Source organism: Salvelinus alpinus, chromosome 3 (genome assembly GCF_045679555.1).
Source record: "Salvelinus alpinus chromosome 3, SLU_Salpinus.1, whole genome shotgun sequence".
NCBI lineage: Eukaryota > Metazoa > Chordata > Actinopteri > Salmoniformes > Salmonidae > Salvelinus > Salvelinus alpinus.
The window spans coordinates 92,701,623-92,724,932 of NC_092088.1; the positions used below are offsets into that span (position 1 = coordinate 92,701,623).

General features: G+C 44.5%; 1 protein-coding gene across 3 annotated transcripts in view; it reads right to left on the reverse strand.

Moving 5' to 3' along the window:
- ugp2b (UDP-glucose pyrophosphorylase 2b) overlaps nucleotides 1-22,731 on the reverse strand; it is a 113,899-nt gene extending 91,168 nt beyond the window's left edge. Inside the window, exons 1-3 of one of the 3 annotated variants that reach the window (XM_071394509.1) lie at nucleotides 22,479-22,731; nucleotides 11,886-12,013; nucleotides 11,055-11,162 (exon numbers count right to left, since the gene is read on the reverse strand). In XM_071394509.1, coding sequence (XP_071250610.1) covers nucleotides 11,055-11,162; nucleotides 11,886-11,984 — 207 coding nt within the window. In that variant the 5' untranslated portion in view covers nucleotides 11,985-12,013; nucleotides 22,479-22,731. Of the gene's footprint in view, nucleotides 1-11,054; nucleotides 11,163-11,885; nucleotides 12,014-21,060; nucleotides 21,606-22,334; nucleotides 22,446-22,478 lie in introns of those variants that run through there. The other 2 variants (XM_071394510.1, XM_071394508.1) reach the window with 2 other exon arrangements.
- Nucleotides 22,732-23,310: the final 579 nt, after the last annotated feature.

Sequence of the window (23,310 nt, forward strand, 5' to 3'; positions counted from 1 at the left end):
TAGCATCAGGTCGTCCATAGCACTTAGCCTCCTCTCCCTCTCTACCCAATGTAAACTCTGCTTCCAGATAGTGACTCAGTGTTTTTCACAACAGCCTGGGTTCTATCAGAATTCACAACAGCCTGGGTTCTATCAGAACAGCAACAAGACATCAGAGAGGATACAGAGGCATCCAGACAGAGAGAACACACTGAAACCAAACTACAGAGTATCTTTTCAGAACTTCTCCCCCACACACACACACACATACACACACACACACACACACACACACACACATACTTGGATTCCTTCACTTTCCTTTCCTTCATTCCTCCATCCCTTCCCAACTGTGACTGAGTTCAAGGTAAAGTCTCAAGGAAAGGGCACTATAAAGGGAATAGGGTGCCATTTGGGACGTCCGTTTGGAACACAGCCCTCCCCCCCCCCCCCGCTCAGAGACCAAAGAGAAATGGAACTGTTTCTGGACGTAATCAGCACAAAGGCTGTGTGTGTAGTCCAAAATGGCACCCTATTCCCTATATAGTGCACTGCTTTTGACCAGAGTCCACTAAATATAGGGAATAGGGTTCCCTTTGGGATGCAGACCGTGTGTTGGTGCTGGATCAGAATACTCAATAGGACGACTGACGCACACAGCTGAGAGAATGGACTTCAAAGAGCATCCCTAGAGACATGGCAACCCTGTGGTTTAAAACAGAGAGAACTTTGGTAATACTGTAATTCTACACTGAGAGAAAACTATGGCAACCCTGTGGTTTTAAACTGAGGGAGAATATGGCAACCCTGTGGTTTTAAACTGAGGGAGAATATGGCAACCCTGTGGTTTTAAACTGAGGGAGAATATGGCAACCCTGTGGTTTTAAACTGAGGGAGAATATGGCAACCCTGTGGTTTTAAACTGAGGGAGAATATGGCAACCCTGTGGTTTTAAACTGAGGGAGAATATGGCAACCCTGTGGTTTTAAACTGAGGGAGAATATGGCAACCCTGTGGTTTTAAACTGAGGGAGAATATGGCAACCCTGTGGTTTTAAACTGAGGGAGAATATGGCAACCCTGTGGTTTTAAACTGAGGGAGAATATGGCAACCCTGTGGTTTAAAACTGAGGGAGAATATGGCAACACTGTGGTTTTAAACTGAGGGAGAATATGGCAACCCTGTGGTTTTAAACTGAGGGAGAATATGGCAACCCTGTGGTTTTAAACTGAGGGAGAATATGGCAACCCTGTGGTTTTAAACTGAGGGAGAATATGGCAACCCTGTGGTTTAAAACTGAGGGAGAATATGGCAACCCTGTGGTTTAAAACTGAGGGAGAATACGGCAACCCTGTGGTTTTAAACTGAGGGAGAATATGGCAACCCTGTGGTTTTAAACTGAGGGAGAATATGGCAACCCTGTGGTTTTAAACTGAGGGAGAATATGGCAACCCTGTGGTTTTAAACTGAGGGAGAATATGGCAACCCTGTGGTTTTAAACTGAGGGAGAATATGGCAACCCTGTGGTTTTAAACTGAGGGAGAATATGGCAACCCTGTGGTTTTAAACTGAGGGAGAATATGGCAACCCTGTGGTTTTAAACTGAGGGAGAATATGGCAACCCTGTGGTTTTAAACTGAGGGAGAATATGGCAACCCTGTGGTTTTAAACTGAGGGAGAATATGGCAACCCTGTGGTTTTAAACTGAGGGAGAATATGGCAACCCTGTGGTTTTAAACTGAGGGAGAATATGGCAACCCTGTGGTTTTAAACTGAGGGAGAATATGGCAACCCTGTGGTTTAAAACTGAGGGAGAATATGGCAACACTGTGGTTTTAAACTGAGGGAGAATATGGCAACCCTGTGGTTTTAAACTGAGGGAGAATATGGCAACACTGTGGTTTTAAACTGAGGGAGAATATGGCAACCCTGTGGTTTTAAACTGAGGGAGAATATGGCAACCCTGTGGTTTTAAACTGAGGGAGAATATGGCAACCCTGTGGTTTAAAACTGAGGGAGAATATGGCAACCCTGTGGTTTAAAACTGAGGGAGAATACGGCAACCCTGTGGTTTTAAACTGAGGGAGAATATGGCAACCCTGTGGTTTTAAACTGAGGGAGAATATGGCAACCCTGTGGTTTTAAACTGAGGGAGAATATGGCAACCCTGTGGTTTTAAACTGAGGGAGAATATGGCAACCCTGTGGTTTTAAACTGAGGGAGAATATGGCAACCCTGTGGTTTTAAACTGAGGGAGAATATGGCAACCCTGTGGTTTTAAACTGAGGGAGAATATGGCAACCCTGTGGTTTTAAACTGAGGGAGAATATGGCAACCCTGTGGTTTTAAACTGAGGGAGAATATGGCAACCCTGTGGTTTTAAACTGAGGGAGAATATGGCAACCCTGTGGTTTTAAACTGAGGGAGAATATGGCAACCCTGTGGTTTAAAACTGAGGGAGAATATGGCAACACTGTGGTTTTAAACTGAGGGAGAATATGGCAACCCTGTGGTTTTAAACTGAGGGAGAATATGGCAACCCTGTGGTTTAAAACTGAGGGAGAATACGGCAATACTGTAATTTTATACTGAGAGAAAACTATAGAAACCCTGTGGTTTAAAACCCTAATCTTAAGTACCTGTATGTCGGCAGGTAGCCTAGTGGTTAGAGCGTTGGACTAGTAACCGAAAGGTTGCAAGATCGAATCCCCGAGCTGACAAGGTAAAACATCTGTCATTCTGCCCCTGAACAAGGCAGTTAACCCACTGTTCCTAGACCAGTTAACCCACTGTTCCTAGACCAGTTAACCCACTGTTCCTAGGCCGTCATTGTAAATAAGAATTTGTTTCTTAACTGACTTGCCTAGTTAAAAAAAAAAATGTCTGTCCTCAACTCAACATCAGACCTGACAGAAATCTCAGTGGGATCGAAATGTTGTCTGTGTGTCTAAATAAGAATTGGTTCTTAACTTGACTTGTCTGGTTAAATAAACATGACACCTGAACAAGTTGGATGTTTGTGATCTTCATTGAGTAAGAAGGCAGACGTTTTACGTGCCCCCAGCCGATTGTGTTTTGTTATTCGTTTATTTGCGTTGTAACTTTTTTAAAACCTGTTTTGTACATTATGTTGCCTCTACTGTCTCTTATGACCGAAAATAACTTCTAGACATCAGGACTGCGATTATTCACCACGGACTAGCAGAATCCTCTTTTTCCTTTCATGACTCTGACGAGCCCGACGCAAAGGATACACTGCTTCCTCGGGAACAGGCCCCGATCCCCGTGATCTGCGTGAAGAGGAGGCGGAGAAAGAGGGGCCGAAGGTCGGGCTGCCTGCTGAGAAGTCGGAGGCGATTGAATAAACCCCCACTTCCCTTCATTCTGGTAGCAAACGTGCAATCTTTGGACAATAAAATCGACGAGTTACGCGGACGATTAAACTACCAACGGGACATTAAAAACTGTAACATCTTATGCTTCACGGAGTCGTGGCTGAACAACGACACTATCAACATAAAGCTGGCTGGTTACATGATGTACCGGCAGGATAGAACAGCGGCGTCTGGTAAGACAAGGGGTGGCGGTCTATGTATTTTGTTAACAACAGCTGGTGCACGATATCTAAGGAAGTCTCGCACTATTGCTCGCCTTAGGTAATCTCATGATAAACTGTAGACCACACTACCTACCGAGAGAGTTTTCATCTGTATTCTTTGTAGCTGTTTACATACCACCACAGTCAGAGGCACTAAGACAGCATTGAATGAGCTGTATTCCGCCATAAGCAAACAAGAAAAGGCTCACCCAGAGGCGGCGCTCCTAGTAGCCGGGGACTTTAATGCAGTGAAACTTAAATCCATTTTACCAAATTTCTATCAGCATGTTAAATGTGCAACCAGAGGAAAAATAACTCTGGACCAACCAATACTCCACACACAGAGACACATACAAAGCTCTCCCTCGCCCTCCATTTGGAAAATCTGACCATAATTCTATCCTCCTTATTCCTGCTTACAAGCAAAAATGAAAGCAGGAATCACCAGTGACAAGATTCAATAAAAAAGTGGCCAGAGGAAGCAGATGCTAAGCTACAGGACTGCTTTGCTAGCAGTTCCGGGATTCCTCCAATGGCATTGAGGAGTACACCACATCAGTCATTGGCTTCAACAATATGTGCATCGATGATGTCGTCCCCAAAGTGACGGTATGTACATACCCCAACCAGAAGCCATGGATTACAGGCAACATTCGCACTGAGCGAAAGGCTAGAGCTGCCGCTTCAAGGAGCGGGACTCTAACCCAGAAGCTTATAAGAAATCCCGCTATGCCCTCCGACGAACCATCAAACAGGCAAAGAGTCAATACAGGACTAAGATTGAATCGTACTACACCGGCTCTGACGCTCGTCGGATGTGGCAGGGCTTGCAAACCATTACAGACTACAAAGGGAAGCACAACCGAGAGCTGCCCAGTGACACGAGCCTACCAGACGCGCTAAACTACATCTATGCTCGCCTCGAGGCAAATAACACTGAAATATGCATGAGAGCACCAGTTGTTCCGGAAGACTGTGTGATCACGCTCTCCGCAGCCGATGTGAGTAAGACCTTTAAACAGGTCAACATTCACAAGGCCGCATGGCCAGACGGATTACCAGGACGTGTACTCTGAGCATGCGCTGACCAACTGGCAAGTGTCTTCACTGACATCTTCAACCTCTCCCTGTCCGAGTCTGTAACACCAACATGTTTTAAGCAGACCACCATAGTCCCTGTGCCCAAGACCACTAAGGTAACCTGCCTAAACGACTACCAACCCGTAGCACTCACGTCTGTAGCCATGAAGTGCCTTGAAAGGCTGGTCATGGCTCACATCAACACCATCATCCCAGAAAACCTGGACCCACTCCAACAGATCCACAGATGATGCAATCTCCATTGCACTCCACACTGCCCTTTCCCACCTGGACAAAAGGAACACCTGTGTGAGAATGCCATTCATTGACTACAGCTCAGCGTTCAACACCATAGTGCCCTCAAAGCTCATCAATAAGCTAAGGACTCTAGGACTAAACACCTCCCTCTGCAACTGGATCCTGGACTTCCTGACGGGCCGCCTCCAGGTGGTAAGGGTAGGTAACAACACATCCGCCATGCTGATCCTCAACACAGGAGCCCCTCAGGGGTGCGTGCTCAGTCCCCTCCGGTACTTCCTGTTTACTCATGACTGCACGGCCAGGCACGACTCCAACACCATCATTAAATTTGCCGATGACACAACAGTGGTAGGCCTGATCACCGACAACGACGAGACAGCCTATAGGGAGGAGGTCAGAGACCTGGCCGTGTGGTGCCAGGACAACAACCTCTCCCTCAACGTGATCAAGACAAAGGAGATGATTGTGGACTACAGGAAAAAGAGGACCGAGCACGTCCCCATTCTCATCAACGGGGCTGCAGTGGAGCAGGTTGAGAGCTTCAAGTTCCTTGGTGTCCACATCACCAACAAACTAACATGGTCCAAGCACACCAAGACAGTCGTCTTGGTATTCCCTCTCAGGAGACTGAAAAGATTTGGCATAGGTCCTTAGATCCTCAAAGGGTTCTACAGCTGCACCATCGAGTGCATCCTGACTGATTGCATCACTGCCTGGTATGGCAACTGCTCGGCTCCGACCGCAAGGCACTACAGAGGGCAGTGCGAACGGCCAAGTACATCACCGGGGCCAACCTTCCTGCCATCCAGGACCCCTATACCAGGCAGTGTCAGAGGAAGGCCCTAGACATTGTCAAAGACTCCAGCCACCCCAGTCATAGACTGTTCTCTCAGTTACCGCACGGCAATCAGCTCAACTGGATGAAGAGTAGCAGTAGTGTCTCAGAGCAGCAGGCCTGATCTAGGATCAGATCCTCTCTGTCCATGTCATCGTATTCATTGTCTCAGAGCAGCATGCCTGATCTAGGATCAGATCCTCTCTGTCCATGTCATCTTATTCATTGTATCAGAGCAGCATGCCTGATCTAGGATCAGATCCTCTCTGTCCATGTCATCTTATTCATTGTGATCTAAAACAGGGTTTCTTCATCCTGGTCCTGGAGACCCTAAAGGGTGCAGACAGCTGATTCAAATGATAAAGTCATCAACACGTTTTGATGATTTGAATCAGCTGGGTAGTGCTGAGGAAACAACTACTAATGATTAAGAAACACTCGTCTGAAAGGCCATACTGGATGAAAGTAGAGAAGAATTGCAAGGTCAGAGAAACCTGGTCCTGAATGGTGTCAAGATGAGAGATGAGAGAAACCTGGTCCTGAATGGTGTCAAGATGAGAGATATGAGAAACCTGGTCCTGAATGGTGTCAAGATGAGAGATATGAGAAACCTGGTTCTGAATGGTGTCAAGATGAGAGATATGAGAAACCTGGTCCTGAATGGTGTCAAGATGAGGATATGTGAAACCTGGTCCTGAATGGTGTCAAGATGAGAGATATGAGAAACCTGGTCCTGAATGGTGTCAAGATGAGAGATATGAGAAACCTGGTCCTGAAAGGTGTCATGATGAGAGATATGAGAAACCTGGTCCTGAATGGTGTCAAGATGAGAGATATGAGAAACCTGGTCCTGAATGGTGTCAAGATGAGAGATATGAGAAACCTGGTTCTGAATGGTGTCAAGATGAGAGATATGAGAAACCTGGTTCTGAATGGTGTCAAGATGAGAGATGAGGATGTGAGCTGAAGAGGCCCTCCCTCCCTCTGACCTGGCATCACTACTACATGACATAATGCTCCTTACAAATGTCATTTTTGGACTTATAAATGTATTATATGTACCCAATGATTATTGAAGAATATAACTTATAAATGCCTCATGAGCTTAGTTCAACTGTCGTACCCCATCAGAACCCAAAATATAAACTAGTTTTACTCCCAATTTTTGTAATCAAAGTAAACAAGCACTATATTGCCTAAAAACATGGTTAAAACTATAATTTTGATATCATGGATTCTGAGTCTATGAATTTGAGAGTTGTTACATTTCTCCAGCCCCATCCCTCAGCTTTTTACCAAAACAGGGGTGGGGAGGTCACTTTGTTATTGTTTCTACTGCTGATTGGTGCTTTAACATTTGTACTGACTTTTTAATAATCTCACAGTGAAGCTGATGTGTCAGAAACAGGATATACAGGTTACCAGATATAATTTACTATGATAATGTGGATAATTATAAAACATATTTCACAAGAAAGGAACCTCTCCTCTCCTCTCCTCTCCTCTCCTCTCCTCTCCTCTCCTCTCCTCTCCTCTCCTCTCCTCTCCTCTCCCCTCCCCTCCCCTCCTTTCCCTATACCAGTGAGCTCTACAGTTGCCTTAAAAGCAGAAGACGACCCTGAACAATAGAAAAAGGTCTTCAACAATCCAAGGTCTTGTAACAGAGAACCTACCTAGCCCAGATGTAAGGCTTGGGTTAAGATGAATAGCAATGACAGCTAAAAGAACACTGAAGAATAGGGAGGTTGTGCTGGAGTCTGTTCTAATGGAAGCGCTGCCTACTCCAGACCCCATCTCAGTCTTTCTGTCAAGCCCTTATCTCTCTGGAACTTCCCACTGTCTTATCAGGAAGTGAAAACATCTGAAAGAAGATCAAAAGGCGATTGGTCAATTCTCTTTTTATAAAAATAAATAAATAGAGGAACAGCAGTGAAAGCAAGAAGAACCCTCCAAAGAATAGTGGAACCCTCCAAAGAATAGTGGAACCCTCCAAAGAATAGTGGAACACTCCAAAGAATAGTGGAACACTCCAAAGAATAGTGGAACCCTCCAAAGAATAGTGGAACCCTCCAAAGAATAGTGGAACCCTCCAAAGAATAGTGGAACGCTCCAAAGAATAGTGGAACGCTCCAAAGAATAGTGGAACCCTCCAAAGAATAGTGGAACCCTCCAAAGAATAGTGGAACCCTCCAAAGAATAGTGGAACGCTCCAAAGAATAGTGGAACGCTCCAAAGAATAGTGGAACGCTCCAAAGAATAGTGGAACCCTCCAAAGAATAGTGGAACGCTCCAAAGAATAGTGGAACGCTCCAAAGAATAGTGGAACGCTCCAAAGAAAAGTGGAACCCTCCAAAGAATAGTGGAACCCTCCAAAGAATAGTGGAACGCTCCAAAGAATAGTGGAACGCTCCAAAGAATAGTGGAACGCTCCAAAGAATAGTGGAACCCTCCAAAGAATAGTGGAACCCTCCAAAGAATAGTGGAACCCTCCAAAGAATAGTGGAACGCTCCAAAGAAAAGTGGAACCCTCCAAAGAATAGTGGAACGCTCCAAAAAATAGTGGAACGCTCCAAAGAATAGTGGAACGCTCCAAAGAATAGTGGAACGCTCCAAAGAATAGTGGAACCCTCCAAAGAATAGTGGAACCCTCCAAAGAATAGTGAGCTCTTCCTATCTCCCAGAAAGTCCCTGAACCCTGTGTTCCAGCCAGACTGTCATCCAATCCCCTGAATCCTGTTTCCCAGCCAGCCTATGTCATCCAATCCCTGAATCCTGTTTCCCAGCCAGCCTGTCATCCAATCCCCTGAATCCTGTGTCCCAGCCAGCCTGTCATCCCTCTGTCCTTCACTCTGCCCTCCCTAGCTTCAGCTTGGAACACATTGCAAACAATCATTATTATGCAACTGAGGCCAAGCAGGAAATAAGCCAGGCCAGTCCCAATCTACAGGCCGAATCCACAGGCCAACGCCAGGTTATCAGGTTTGGTTACTTTAATGCATCACTCATATCGCCCATCAAGGGTGGATGGATTGTTTTGTATTCAAACTAGTTGAATGAATAAGTAAGGTTTGCTAAACATTTACACCTGGCCCACTGGTCAGTCATCTGGACCACAGAGGACCCACTGGTCAGTCATCTGGACCACAGAGGACCCACTGGTCAGTCATCTGGACCACAGAGGACCCACTGGTCAGTCATCTGGACCACAGAGGACCCACTGGTCAGTCATCTGGACCACAGAGGACCCACTGGTCAGTCATCTGGACCACAGAGGACCCACTGGTCAGTCATCTGGACCACAGAGGGCCCACTGGTCAGTCATCTGGACCACAGAGGACCCACTGGTCAGTCATCTGGACCACAGAGGGCCCACTGGTCAGTCATCTGGACCACAGAGTTCCTGCTTGCTGAAGCAGTGCAGTTTCACTCACTCTTTCCTTTGTGAAATGCTTTCTGATTGCAATGTTTCAAAACGTAGGCCGAACACACCAGGGGAAAACCCTGTAATGAAAGCAACCACTGTTCTTACTGTGGGGGGTCCCAGCTTTCTGCTCTGAATTGTATTTACTATTGAACAATGGGCACTCCCATCTGCCATTCAAGGTGGGTGCATGGGCCTATACATCACATGTACTGTTACATACCAATAACACGGCTAACCAGCACTAATAGGCTACACTTAGCTAACCACTTCCTCAGCTGGTGAATTAGCCCCAAATGAATGAACCGATGTGATATTATGTCAATTAAAGGATTTAGGTTCTGCTCTCCTCACGTATGCAGAACACACACCCTCAAGACATAAATCACACACACACACACACACACACACACACACACACACACACACACACACACACACACACACACACACACACACACACACACACACACACACACACACACACACACACACACACACACACACACACACACACACACACACCACTCATTTTGAAGACTGCTGGTTCATAGGAACAAAGCCATCAACAGTCATTTCAACATGAACAAACTACGACACACCTCCACCCAGCCCCACCTCTCTCTCTCTCACACACACACACACAAATGTATATGTGCCATCCTACACGTAAACAAAACTGTGCAGTCAAAACTGAACGGAAAATCTCTCTTAAGGTGCTCTGTCACTTTCTTTCCCTCTCCACAAAACAAAATGAGACATCCCTCTCTCTCTATTCTGCCTCTATTTCTTCCCCTGGTCTCTGTTTCTCTCTCTCCTTCTGTCTCTCTCCTCCTGTCTCTGTCTCGCTCTCCTGTCTCTGTCTCTCTCCTTCTGTCTCTGTCTCTCTCCTTCTGTCTCTGTCTCTCTCCTTCTGTCTCTGTCTCTCTCTCCTTCTGTCTCTGTCTCTCTCTCCTTCTGTCTCTGTCTCTCTCTCCTTCTGTCTCTGTCTCTCTCTCCTTCTGTCTCTGTCTCTCTCTCCTTCTGTCTCTCTCTCTTCTGTCTCTCTCTCCTTCTGTCTCTCTCTCTCTCTCTCCATTTCTTCCCCAGGTCTCTGTGTCTCTCCATTTCTTCCCCAGGTCTCTCTCTCTCTCTCTTTCTTCCCCAGGTCTCTCTCACTCTCTTTCTTCCCCAGGTCTCTCTCACTCTCTTTCTTCCCCAGGTCTCTCTCTCTCTTCCCCAGGTCTCTCTCTCTCTCTTCCCCAGGTCTCTCTCTCTCTCTTCCCCAGGTCTCTCTCTCTCTCTTCCCCAGGTCTCTCTCTCTCTCTTTCTTCCCCAGGTCTCTCTCTCTCTCTTTCTTCCCCAGGTCTCTCTCTCTCTCTCTTTCTCCCCCAGGTCTCTCTCTCTCTCTTTCTTCCCCAGGTCTCTGTTTCTGGGCCCAGTCAGCTGTGAGAGAAAGCATGGGGGGTTGTGGAGGGAGCCCTGAGCTCTAGCAGAGACAGGGGGAGCCAGCTGGCTGCGTGCCCAGAGGAAGAGACCCCAAAGCTGGCCTCTCTGTGTGAGCTCTCCCTCTGGCCTCCACTGTTCCCATCTGCCTGAGAGAGCCCACTTCATCACACCGTATTACTGGATCACTCACTGATGAGCTAACAGATACACACAATGTACAGTATATGCAAGTACACACATAATGTATAGTACACACACACAATGTACAGCACACACACACAATGTACAGTACACACACACAATGTACAGTACACACACACAATGTACAGTACACACACACACAATGTACAGTACACACACACAATGTACAGTACACACACACAATGTACAGTACACACACACACAATGTACAGTACACACACACACACACAGGGTTTTTATTTGAGCCTTACGGAGTCTTCTGGAGGTCTGTGTATCTTGGGCCAGTCCACCGATGGCCCCTTCACCTGCAGAAACCTGTGGAACAGCTTCTTGAATCCATCAAAGTCCTTCATGGAGACCTGGAATACACAAGGAGTATACGTTACAACAACAACATGACTTTATTTACTACATGAGCCCCTGAAATGTGTCTTCAGCATATCCCATCTTCCCCAGTAGGCATACAAACAGACAGAGATATGCTGGGTTACTGGTTGTACCATACATATAGACAGAGAGAGGCTAAAACAAACTCTGCTACCTGTCACTCCAGGCAGGCTAAAGCAAACACTCAAGATGTTTGAAAGATTTAAAGCGAGTTCTGCATAGTATGGATGAAAAAGCATGCAAATATCATCTCGGAGGCGCAGGCTGAATGTTTTCATAGTTCATGTAATATGGTTGATTTATTGATGAGTCGATTTATAAACACATCATCAAACTGCATTCCTGTTCAAAGCCAACCAATATCAACATGGTTTTCATGTGTTTTGAATGTGTATAAACACCTCATTGATGTGAAATGCTTATAGGTGTGTGTGTGTGTGTGTGTGTGTGTGTGTGTGTGTGTGTGTGTGTGTGTGTGTGTGTGTGTGTGTGTGTGTGTGTGTGTGTGTGTCATAACTGCGTGTTTGTCTGTGAAATAAACGGAATAGTTGTAAACGCTGTGTGTGTGTATTAAATAACTGTCACTGTGGTGTGTGTGTGTGTGTGTGTGTGTGTGTGTGTGTGTGTGTGTGTGTGTGTGTGTGTGTGTGTGTGTGTGTGTGTGTGTGTGTGTGTGTGTGTGTGTGTGTGTGTACCTCCTTGTCGACCCCCGTGGCAGTGTCCAGTAGTTTCTCCAGCTCCGCGTGCATAGAGGTCTCCAGCTGCTGCCTCATCACCTCCTGAAACTGGGCCATCCCTCCGTTAGGCACACCCTTACTGAGACCTGAAACACAACGTCAACTCTGTTAGATACATCCTTACTGAGACCTGAAACACAACGTCAACTCTGTTAGATACACCCTTACTGAGACCTGAAACACAACGTCAACACCGTTAGACAAGCCCTTACTGAGACCTGAAACACAACGTCAACACCGTTAGACACACCCTTACTGAGACCTGAAACACAACGTCAACACCGTTAGACAAGCCCTTACTGAGACCTGAAACACAACGTCAACACCGTTAGACAAGCCCTTACTGAGACCTGAAACACAACGTCAACTCTGTTAGATACACCCTTACTGAGACCTGAAACACAACGTCAACTCTGTTAGATACACCCTTACTGAGACCTGAAACACAACGTCAACACCGTTAGATACACCCTTACTGAGACCTGAAACACAACGTCAACTCAGTTAGATACACCCTTACTGAGACCTGAAACACAACGTCAACTCTGTTAGATACACCCTTACTGAGACCTGAAACACAACGTCAACTCTGTTAGATACACCCTTACTGAGACCTGAAACACAACGTCAACACCGTTAGATACACCCTTACTGAGACCTGAAACACAACGTCAACTCTGTTAGATACACCCTTACTGAGACCTGAAACACAACGTCAACTCTGTTAGATACACCCTTACTGAGACCTGAAACACAACGTCAACACCGTTAGATACACCCTTACTGAGACCTGTAACACAACGTCAACACAGTTAGATACACCCTTACTGAGACCTGAAACACAACGTCAACTCTGTTAGATACACCCTTACTGAGACCTGAAACACAACGTCAACACAGTTAGATACACCCTTACTGAGACCTGAAACACAACGTCAACACAGTTAGACAAGCCCTTACTGAGACCTGAAACACAACGTCAACTCTGTTAGATACACCCTTACTGAGACCTGAAACACAACGTCAACACAGTTAGATACACCCTTACTGAGACCTGAAACACAACGTCAACACAGTTAGATACACCCTTACTGAGACCTGAAACACAACGTCAACTCTGTTAGATACACCCTTACTGAGACCTGAAACACAACGTCAACACCGTTAGATACACCCTTACTGAGACCTGAAACACAACGTCAACACCGTTAGATACACCTTTACTGAGACCTGTAAAACCTGTATTTCCTTGACCAGGAAATACAGGGAGACACCTTAGACACTCAGACCTGGACCAGAACACCACAGGTCAACACCTTCTACTCTTTAAAATCACATGCCATATTTTAAATAAAGTGTTATTAGCAGAACTATTAAGCAGATTTGGTTGATTTTGTGGTCTCAAACCAGTGAGCTTGCCACCATTCGTCATCAAGAATATGAGCTATATGGAGTTATTTACAATGAAAGAGGTGGTCATTTTGTTCCCTTGTCATATAACTGCAACAACAAAAAAATACATGTAAAACATAATTACAATCTGGTTAAATGTGGGTTCCGAGGCAAAGGGGGCGGATCCTGCAGGCCTCATGGTTTAGAACCTGTTCTACTGGGATACTCCACAACGTTAATCAAGCCTGCTGCTAGAATGTGCTTTGACTTGACTCCTGTCAGGTTATGGAATGTTGTGCATTCCAAGAAGCTACCATATGTTTGATCTGCATGTTGTCATCCACTTTCATTCCCAACAATGTATGCTATACATGTCACTGAACAGCTGGCATGGACTAGTACCTGTTGTGAGTTCTGGGTCATGTTCATCAACAAACTGAGAAAAAAGCTGTGAAACAGGGAGGGACTACCTGGACTTGTTCAATGAGAAAATGAGTGCACAGAGAAATCTGTCACATGAAACCCTCTCATTTTCCAGGGTGGGGAGCCTTCCTTAGAGAGAAGTAATCATAGAAGGTGTGCCGCTGCACGTGTGTGTGTGTGTGTGTGTGTGTGTGTGTGTGTGTGTGTGTGTGTGTGTGTGTGTGTGTGTGTGTGTGTGTATGAGAAATCTAACTTAACCACAAGCCATGGACAAACAGAGCGCTGTGCCTCGGCCAACAGTGAGATAGATGAAAGAGAAACTCAATCCCATTGCTTCCAAGCTAAATCCCATTGCTTCCAAGCTAAATCCCATTGCTGTCAAGCTAAATCACATTGCTCCCAAGCTAAATCCCATTGCTGTCAAGCTAAATCCCATTGCTCCCAAGCTAAATCCCATTGCTGTCAAGCTAAATCCCATTGCTGTCAAGCTAAATCCCATTGCTGTCAAGCTAAATCCCATTGCTCCCAAGCTAAATCCCATTGCTCCCAAGCTAAATCCCATTGCTCCCAAGCTAAATCCCATTGCTCCCAAGCTAAATCCCATTGCTCCCACACTAAATCCCATTGCTCCCAAACTAAATCCCATTGCTCCAAACTAAATCCCATTGCTCCAAACTAAATCCCATTGCTCCCAAACTCAATCCCATTAACCCTTGTGTTTACATTTATTCACTTAAAGAGTGTTTCCCAAAGGCTGGGACAGGAAGTGTAGAGAGACTAGAGACACAATCCTGGGTTGCTTCTGTCCAGTCCTCCAGCCTTGTAGGTGATATCCTAGCTATTGTAAAACGTCTTGGACCAGAGCTAGTGATATCCTTATGTAGGCTATTGTAGCTGTGCCTCTAGCCCTGGAGTGGAATTTGGAATAAATAATTTACCCCACCAATTTCTATTCATTCTGATGGGTCTCCCTATAACATGGGGTTGTGATGATGATGATGGTCTCCCTATAACATGGGGTTGTAGATGATGATGGTCTCTCTATAACATGGGGTTGTGATGATGGTCTCCCTATAACATGGGGTTGTGATGATGGTCTCTCTATAACATGGGGTTGTAGATGATGTTGTGATGATGGTCTCCCTATAACATGGGGTTGTAGGTGATGTTGTGATGATGGTCTCCCTATAACATGGGGTTGTGGGTGATGTGATGATGGTCTCCCTATAACATGGGGTTGTAGGTGATGTTGTGATGATGGTCTCCCTATAACATGGGGTTGTAGGTGATGTTGTGATGATGGTCTCCCTATAACATGGGGTTGTAGATGATGTTGTGATGATGGTCTCCCTATAACATGGGGTTGTAGGTGATGTTGTGATGATGGTCTCCCTATAACATGGGGTTGTAGATGATGTTGTGATGATGGTCTCCCTATAACATGGGGTTGTGGGTGATGTTGTGATGATGGTCTCCCTATAACATGGGGTTGTAGATGATGATGGTCTCTCTATAACATGGGGTTGTGATGATGATGATGGTCTCTCTATAACATGGGGTTGTAGATGATGATGGTCTCTCTATAACATGGGGTTGTGATGATGATGATGGTCTCTCTATAACATGGGGTTGTGATGATGATGATGGTCTCTCTATAACATGGGGTTGTGATGATGATGGTCTCCCTATGACATGGGGTTGTGATGATGGTCTCTCTATAACATGGGGTTGTGATGATGGTCTCCCTATAACATGGGGTTGTGATGATGGTCTCCCTATAACATGGGGTTGTGATGATGGTCTCCCTATAACATGGGGTTGTGATGATGGTCTCCCTATAACATGGGGTTGTGATGATGATGATGGCCTCTCTATAACATGGAGTTGTGATGATGATGGTCTCTCTATAACATGGGGTTGTGATGATGATGATGGTCTCTCTATAACATGGGGTTGTAGGTGATGATGGGTTTCCCTATAACATGAGGTTGTAGATGATGTTGTGATGATGGTCTCCCTATAACATGGGGTTGTGATGATGATGATGGTCTCCCTATAACATGGGGTTGTAGGTGATGATGGGTCTCCCTATAACATGGGGTTGTGATGATGATGATGGTCTCCCTATAACATGGGGTTGTAGGTGATGTTGTGATGATGGTCTCCCTATAACATGGGGTTGTAGGTGATGATGGTCTCCCTATAACATGAGGTTGTAGATGATGTTGTGATGATGGTCTCCCTATAACATGGGGTTGTGATGATGATGATGGTCTCCCTATAACATGGGGTTGTGATGATGATGATGGTCTCCCTATAACATGGGGTTGTGATGATGATGATGGTCTCCCTATAACATGGGGTTGTAGGTGATGATGGTCTCTCTATAACATGGGGTTGTGATGATGATGAGTGTCTCCCTATAACATGGGGTTGTGATGATGATGATGGTCTCTCTATAACATGGGGTTGTAGGTGATGATGGTCTCTCTATAACATGGGGTTGTAGGTGATGATGGTCTCCCTATAACATGGGGTTGTGATGATGATGGTCTCTCTATAACATGGGGTTGTGATGATGATGATGGTCTCCCTATAACATGGGGTTGTAGATGATGTTGTGATGATGGTCTCCCTATAACATGGGGTTGTAGATGATGTTGTGATGATGGTCTCCCTATAACATGGGGTTGTGATGATGATGATTGTCTCCCTATAACATGGGGTTGTGATGATGATGGTCTCCCTATAACATGGGGTTGTAGGTGATGATGGTCTCTCTATAACATGGGGTTGTGATGATGATGATGGTCTCTCTATAACATGGGGTTGTAGGTGATGATGGTCTCTCTATAACATGGGGTTGTGATGATGATGATGGTCTCCCTATAACATGGGGTTGTGATGATGATGGTCTCTCTATAACATGGGGTTGTGATGATGGTCTCCCTATAACATGGGGTTGTGATGATGATGGTCTCTCTATAACATGGGGTTGTGATGATGGTCTCTCTATAACATGGGGTTGTAGATGATGATGGTCTCTCTATAACATGGGGTTGTGATGATGGTCTCCCTATAACATGGGGTTGTGATGATGGTCTCCCTATAACATGGGGTTGTGATGATGATGGTCTCCCTATAACATGGGGTTGTGATGATGATGGTCTCTCTATAACATGGGGTTGTGATGATGATGATGGTCTCTCTATAACATGGGGTTGTAGATGATGATGGTCTCCCTATAACATGGGGTTGTGATGATGATGATGGTCTCCCTATAACATGGGGTTGTGATGATGATGATGGTCTCTCTATAACATGGGGTTGTGATGATGGTCTCCCTATAACATGGGGTTGTGATGATGATGGTCTCTCTATAACATGGGGTTGTGATGATGATGATGGTCTCTCTATAACATGGGGTTGTGATGACGATGGTCTCCCTATAACATGGGGTTGTGATGATGATGATGGTCTCCCTATAACATGGGGTTGTGATGATGATGGTCTCTCTATAACATGGGGTTGTGATGATGATGATGGTCTCTCTATAACATGGGGTTGTGATGATGGTCTCTCTATAACATGGGGTTGTGATGATGATGATGGTCTCTCTATAACATGGGGTTGTGATGATGATGGTCTCTCTATAACATGGGGTTGTGATGATGATGATGGTCTCTCTATAACATGGGGTTGTGATGATGATGATGGTCTCTCTATAACATGGGGTTGTGTTGATGATGGTCTCCCTATAACATGATGATGATGGTCTCTCTATAACATGGGGGTGGTGATGATGATGGTCTCTCTATAACATGGGGTTGTGATGATGATGGTCTCCCTATAACATGGGGTTGTGATGATGATGATGGTCTCTCTATAACATGGGGTTGTAGGTGATGATGGTCTCCCTATAACATGGGGTTGTGATGATGATGATGGTCTCCATATAACATGGGGTTGTGATGATGGTCTCTCTATAACATGGGGTTGTAGGTGATGATGGTCTCCCTATAACATGGGGTTGTGATGATGGTCTCCCTATAACATGGGGTTGTAGGTGATGATGGTCTCCCTATAACATGGGGTTGTGATGATGATGATGGTCTCTCTATAACATGGGGTTGTAGGTGATGATGGTCTCCCTATAACATGGGGTTGTGATGATGGTCTCTCTATAACATGGGGTTGTAGATGATGTTGTGATGATGGTCTCCCTATAACATGGGGTTGTGATGATGGTCTCTCTATAACATGGGGTTGTGATGATGATGATGATGGTCTCCCTATAACATGGGGTTGTGATGATGGTCTCTCTATAACATGGGGTTGTGATGATGATGATGGTCTCCCTATAACATGGGGTTGTGATGATGATGATGGTCTCCCTATAACATGGGGTTGTGATGATGATGATGGTCTCTCTATAACATGGGGTTGTGATGATGGTCTCCCTATAACATGGGGTTGTGATGATGATGGTCTCTCTATAACATGGGGTTGTGATGATGATGATGGTCTCTCTATAACATGGGGTTGTGATGACGATGGTCTCCCTATAACATGGGGTTGTGATGATGATGATGGTCTCCCTATAACATGGGGTTGTGATGATGATGGTCTCTCTATAACATGGGGTTGTGATGATGATGATGGTCTCTCTATAACATGGGGTTGTGATGATGGTCTCTCTATAACATGGGGTTGTGATGATGATGATGGTCTCTCTATAACATGGGGTTGTGATGATGATGGTCTCTCTATAACATGGGGTTGTGATGATGATGATGGTCTCTCTATAACATGGGGTTGTGATGATGATGATGGTCTCTCTATAACATGGGGTTGTGATGATGATGGTCTCCCTATAACATGGGGTTGTGATGATGATGGTCTCTCTATAACATGGGGTTGTGATGATGATGATGGTCTCTCTATAACATGGGGTTGTGATGATGGTCTCCCTATAACATGGGGTTGTGATGATGATGATGGTCTCTCTATAACATGGGGTTGTAGGTGATGATGGTCTCCCTATAACATGGGGTTGTGATGATGATGATGGTCTCCATATAACATGGGGTTGTGATGATGGTCTCTCTATAACATGGGGTTGTAGGTGATGATGGTCTCCCTATAACATGGGGTTGTGATGATGGTCTCCCTATAACATGGGGTTGTAGGTGATGATGGTCTCCCTATAACATGGGGTTGTGATGATGATGATGGTCTCTCTATAACATGGGGTTGTAGGTGATGATGGTCTCCCTATAACATGGGGTTGTGATGATGGTCTCTCTATAACATGGGGTTGTAGATGATGTTGTGATGATGGTCTCCCTATAACATGGGGTTGTGATGATGGTCTCTCTATAACATGGGGTTGTGATGATGATGATGATGGTCTCCCTATAACATGGGGTTGTGATGATGGTCTCTCTATAACATGGGGTTGTGATGATGATGATGGTCTCCCTATAACATGGGGTTGTGATGATGATGATGGTCTCCCTATAACATGGGGTTGTAGATGATGATGGTCTCTCTATAACATGGGGTTGTGATGATGATGATGGTCTCTCTATAACATGGGGTTGTGATGATGATGATGGTCTCTCTATAACATGGGGTTGTGATAATGATGATGGTCTCTCTATAACATGGGGTTGTGATAATGATGATGGTCTCTCTATAACATGGGGTTGTGATAATGATGATGGTCTCTCTATAACATGGGGTTGTGATAATGATGATGGTCTCTCTATAACATGGGGTTGTGATAATGATGATGGTCTCTCTATAACATGGGGTTGTGATGATGATGATGGTCTCTCTATAACATGGGGTTGTAGGTGATGATGGTCTCTCTATAACATGGGGTTGTGATAATGATGATGGTCTCTCTATAACATGGGGTTGTGATGATGATGATGGTCTCTCTATAACATGGGGTTGTGATGATGATGGTCTCTCTATAACATGGGGTTGTGTAATGATGATGGTCTCTCTATAACATGGGGTTGTAGGTCAATAGAAAGGTGGTTTTGCCTCCCGTTTACTTGTTTCAGTCAATCACTTTAAGTTGGCATCCAAGCTTAGGTATTAAGGCCTAACCTACATGTTAATACCTCTATATTAAGTATCTAGCTCCCTGTGTGTTTTCTGGTACATAGCTCCAGCCACTGGTACACACATCCAAGCTTAGGTATTAAGGCCTAACCTACATGTTAATACCTCTATATTAAGTATCTAGGTCCCTGTGTGTTTTCTGGTACATAGCTCCAGCCACTGGTACACATGTCTAGTAGCTTCCCACCTCCCTATAACATATCTATGAGATTAGTAACAGCCTAGTCTAGTGCAACAATCATACAACAGCACTATTCCATTACCAGGAAATAGACTTTGACCGGTGAGTTCCATTTTGAATAGGCTACATGTCAAAACTGTGGTTTTGGGACATCTGACACTGTCATTTCTAATAAGCCATCACGAGGCAGTGGTTCCTATATGGTGTGAGTGACTGACAGGGAAATGTTTTAAATTGAACCTTTATTTAACTAGGCAAGTCAGTTAAGAACAAATTCTTATTTACAATGACGGCCTACACCGGCCAAACCCGGACGACCCAGAACCAAAATGAGTGAGTATATGGCAGGCTGGGGCTACCAAACTGCTGCTCTGACTGAACAACAACGGCAATGAGTAGCCCAACTAGAGGCTGAGGCTACCAAACTGCTGCTCTGATTGGACAACAACGGCAATGAGTAGCCCAACTAGAGGCTGAGGCTACCAGACTGCTGCTCTGATTGAACAACGGCAATGAGTAGCCCAACTACTGTATTCTCAAATAACATAGGCTACTATTGTTATTTTACTTTAATTATGTCAGAGGAGAAAGAACAGCTACCTCTGGTATGGAGGATTTAGTGGGGTACCCATTCTTGACCTGTCAGCGTGCAAGTTTGGAATTGGACATTACAGTAAGAAGTGGGAGCTAATTTGTTAGGCACAGCCTGAGGTCCAATGGTACTAAGGTACCTTTCAAGTGATGAATAGCAATATTCAACCAAGTAGCCTAAGCCAATTCATTGTTATTGAATTACATTGAATTTATGTGGGTAAAAACATATACAACAATGTGTACATTGTATTCCCAGAGGAGAGTACTTCAATGTATAACACTAGTTGGTACTTTAGACAGTGTCTCTAGACAATGTACAAGTAGAAGCTGTTAAACTTATTTTCGATACATTCATTGTGGTATTCATACTTCATCATTGTAGTAGGCTGCATCCACACAATCACTTACCTTCAAAATAACGTGCCATGTTACAAAACGTTATAAAGGCTCAATAATCACAAATCACCTATGGAGGTCAAATGTTCTGTACAAATCCAATATCGGTATTTCCACTAGGTAGCCTATCAAGTCATCAAGGATATAAAACTATATTGAAAGGAAATGGGTCAAATAGTCCAATCAAATCTCAGACATATTCCGGGAAAAAAACGATTTTTTTTTTTTGTAAAACCTCCAAACGGTCATTCAGTCATTCATCTATATGGCCACCCCCGTGCAGAATGGACTGCTGAAGACATAACTTGCTAGAGCACTCCTCTCTCACAAATGAAATCCTTTTCGCAATTCCTCCACCGCCCGCACTTTCCAAAGCGTGACAACCCGACCTTTATTCCATCAATCGTTTATCTCACTTGACTTCAGCCTAATGAAACGCACCCCCCTGGCCGACTGTAGCCCAACTATTGGTATTTATGTAGGCTATATTTCACAAATACAATTAGCCTATGCCTTGTACGGGTTTCGGATCTGCCCCTTTCCCAGGCAAATAAACCACGTCACATTTCCTCCCAGGCTGGCTCTGGACCTTTTGGTGCTTTCAAGACAACTTGGAACTAAAAAATTATTTTAAAAAAAGGCCAAATCATGACGTCAGTGAACTTCAAATCGGCAAGTCGCACCTCTACAAAGATGGCTTAGTTTCCGACTTGGAATTCCAAGTTGGATGACGGGTCAAAACGATTTTTTCCCCAGTAGGAGCTAGTTTTCCTGAACGCACTGAAGGCGGAGATTTCACAAGTTCCCAGTGGGTTTGAACGCGGCATTTGCTTCTACTAATATACTCCCTCTCTTGCTTTAGCCTCGCCCCCATGATATCTTATATATATATATATATATATATATATATATTAAGATAGCCTAGCGTAGACAATCAGATAGATACAGTAAATCAGTAACATATTAAAGCCAGCATAGACCCGGCCCACACGAATAACCGATCTATAGGCCTAGCCTAACCTTAAAATAAATGTAGCCTAGTGGTATATCGAATCGAATTGTTAGTTACATTCCCGAATGCAGAACGGTGGATGCGGAAATGATGGGGACAGGTTGTTACATTTTGTTACACTGTATAGCATAGCCAACACATCAAACACAAATTATACATGATTGAAAAAATAACATTGCAACATTACTAAACAAAATGACCAGATCAACTGGCTACTGTTTCTATTCGTTTTCCAATACATTCAGAATATGCTATGACAATGTAGATCGCCTACCCAATAATAGGCCTACAAAGATCAACCCACTCGTAGTGCTATTGGGCTACTCTTGTAACTTCTCTTTTACGACGACATTTATGATTATTGGCACCCAGCAAGGTATTGGCCAATTTAATTGAGCGAATAAATGCATTTCCTTACTGTTTGGCTTGTAGGATGTTGGCGACAGGAAAATCGTGCGATGGGCTTGTCCAAGTATGGACACAATCGCGGAGACCGGTGAAATTAGCGCAACTAATGTCCCTTTGGGAGTTTATTTACATTAAAATGACATGCAACACATTGTATTGAATATTGGGCAGGTATTTTAGTAATTAGTTCACACAAAAACACTATATTAGATTAATTTTATCAAAACGATATATAGAAATGCCATTCTAAAACAAGGACCAATGAAAAGCTTGTATCCGAATGCTGTGGCCAATGAAAATGCCGTTTTTCACGACGTTCCTGAACCCCAAACACCAGAGCCACGACATTGATGCCACGTGAATGAACACCTTCATACATTACTAATGGGTTAATAGCTAGACCAGGGGTGGGCAACTCCAGTCCTCGAGGCCTGATTAGTGTCACACTTTCAGCTAAAACACCTGACTTCAATAATCAACTAAATTATCATATTCAGTTTAAAACGCAAATAAAGTTCAGTCAGCTGTGTTTTCTAGGGATGGGATGGGGGGGAAAGTGACACCACTCCGGCGTTGCCCATCCCGGAGCTAAACCTACAGGTATTTGGGTTAGAAACCAGACTATTAACATGGAACATAAGTAAAAATATCAGTTACAGAATGCTTACTAACAATGGTCACGCAAAAGTGATTTTAAATAATGTTCTGATTGAATTGCAGTACATAAATCCTTACAACTAAAATGGAAGGACCACTTTTTTTTTTACTGCAGGTGACAAAGCAATGCAAGTCAGGGAAAATCTGATGTAGGACATTCTGTATGTAAACTATTGTAACGACCA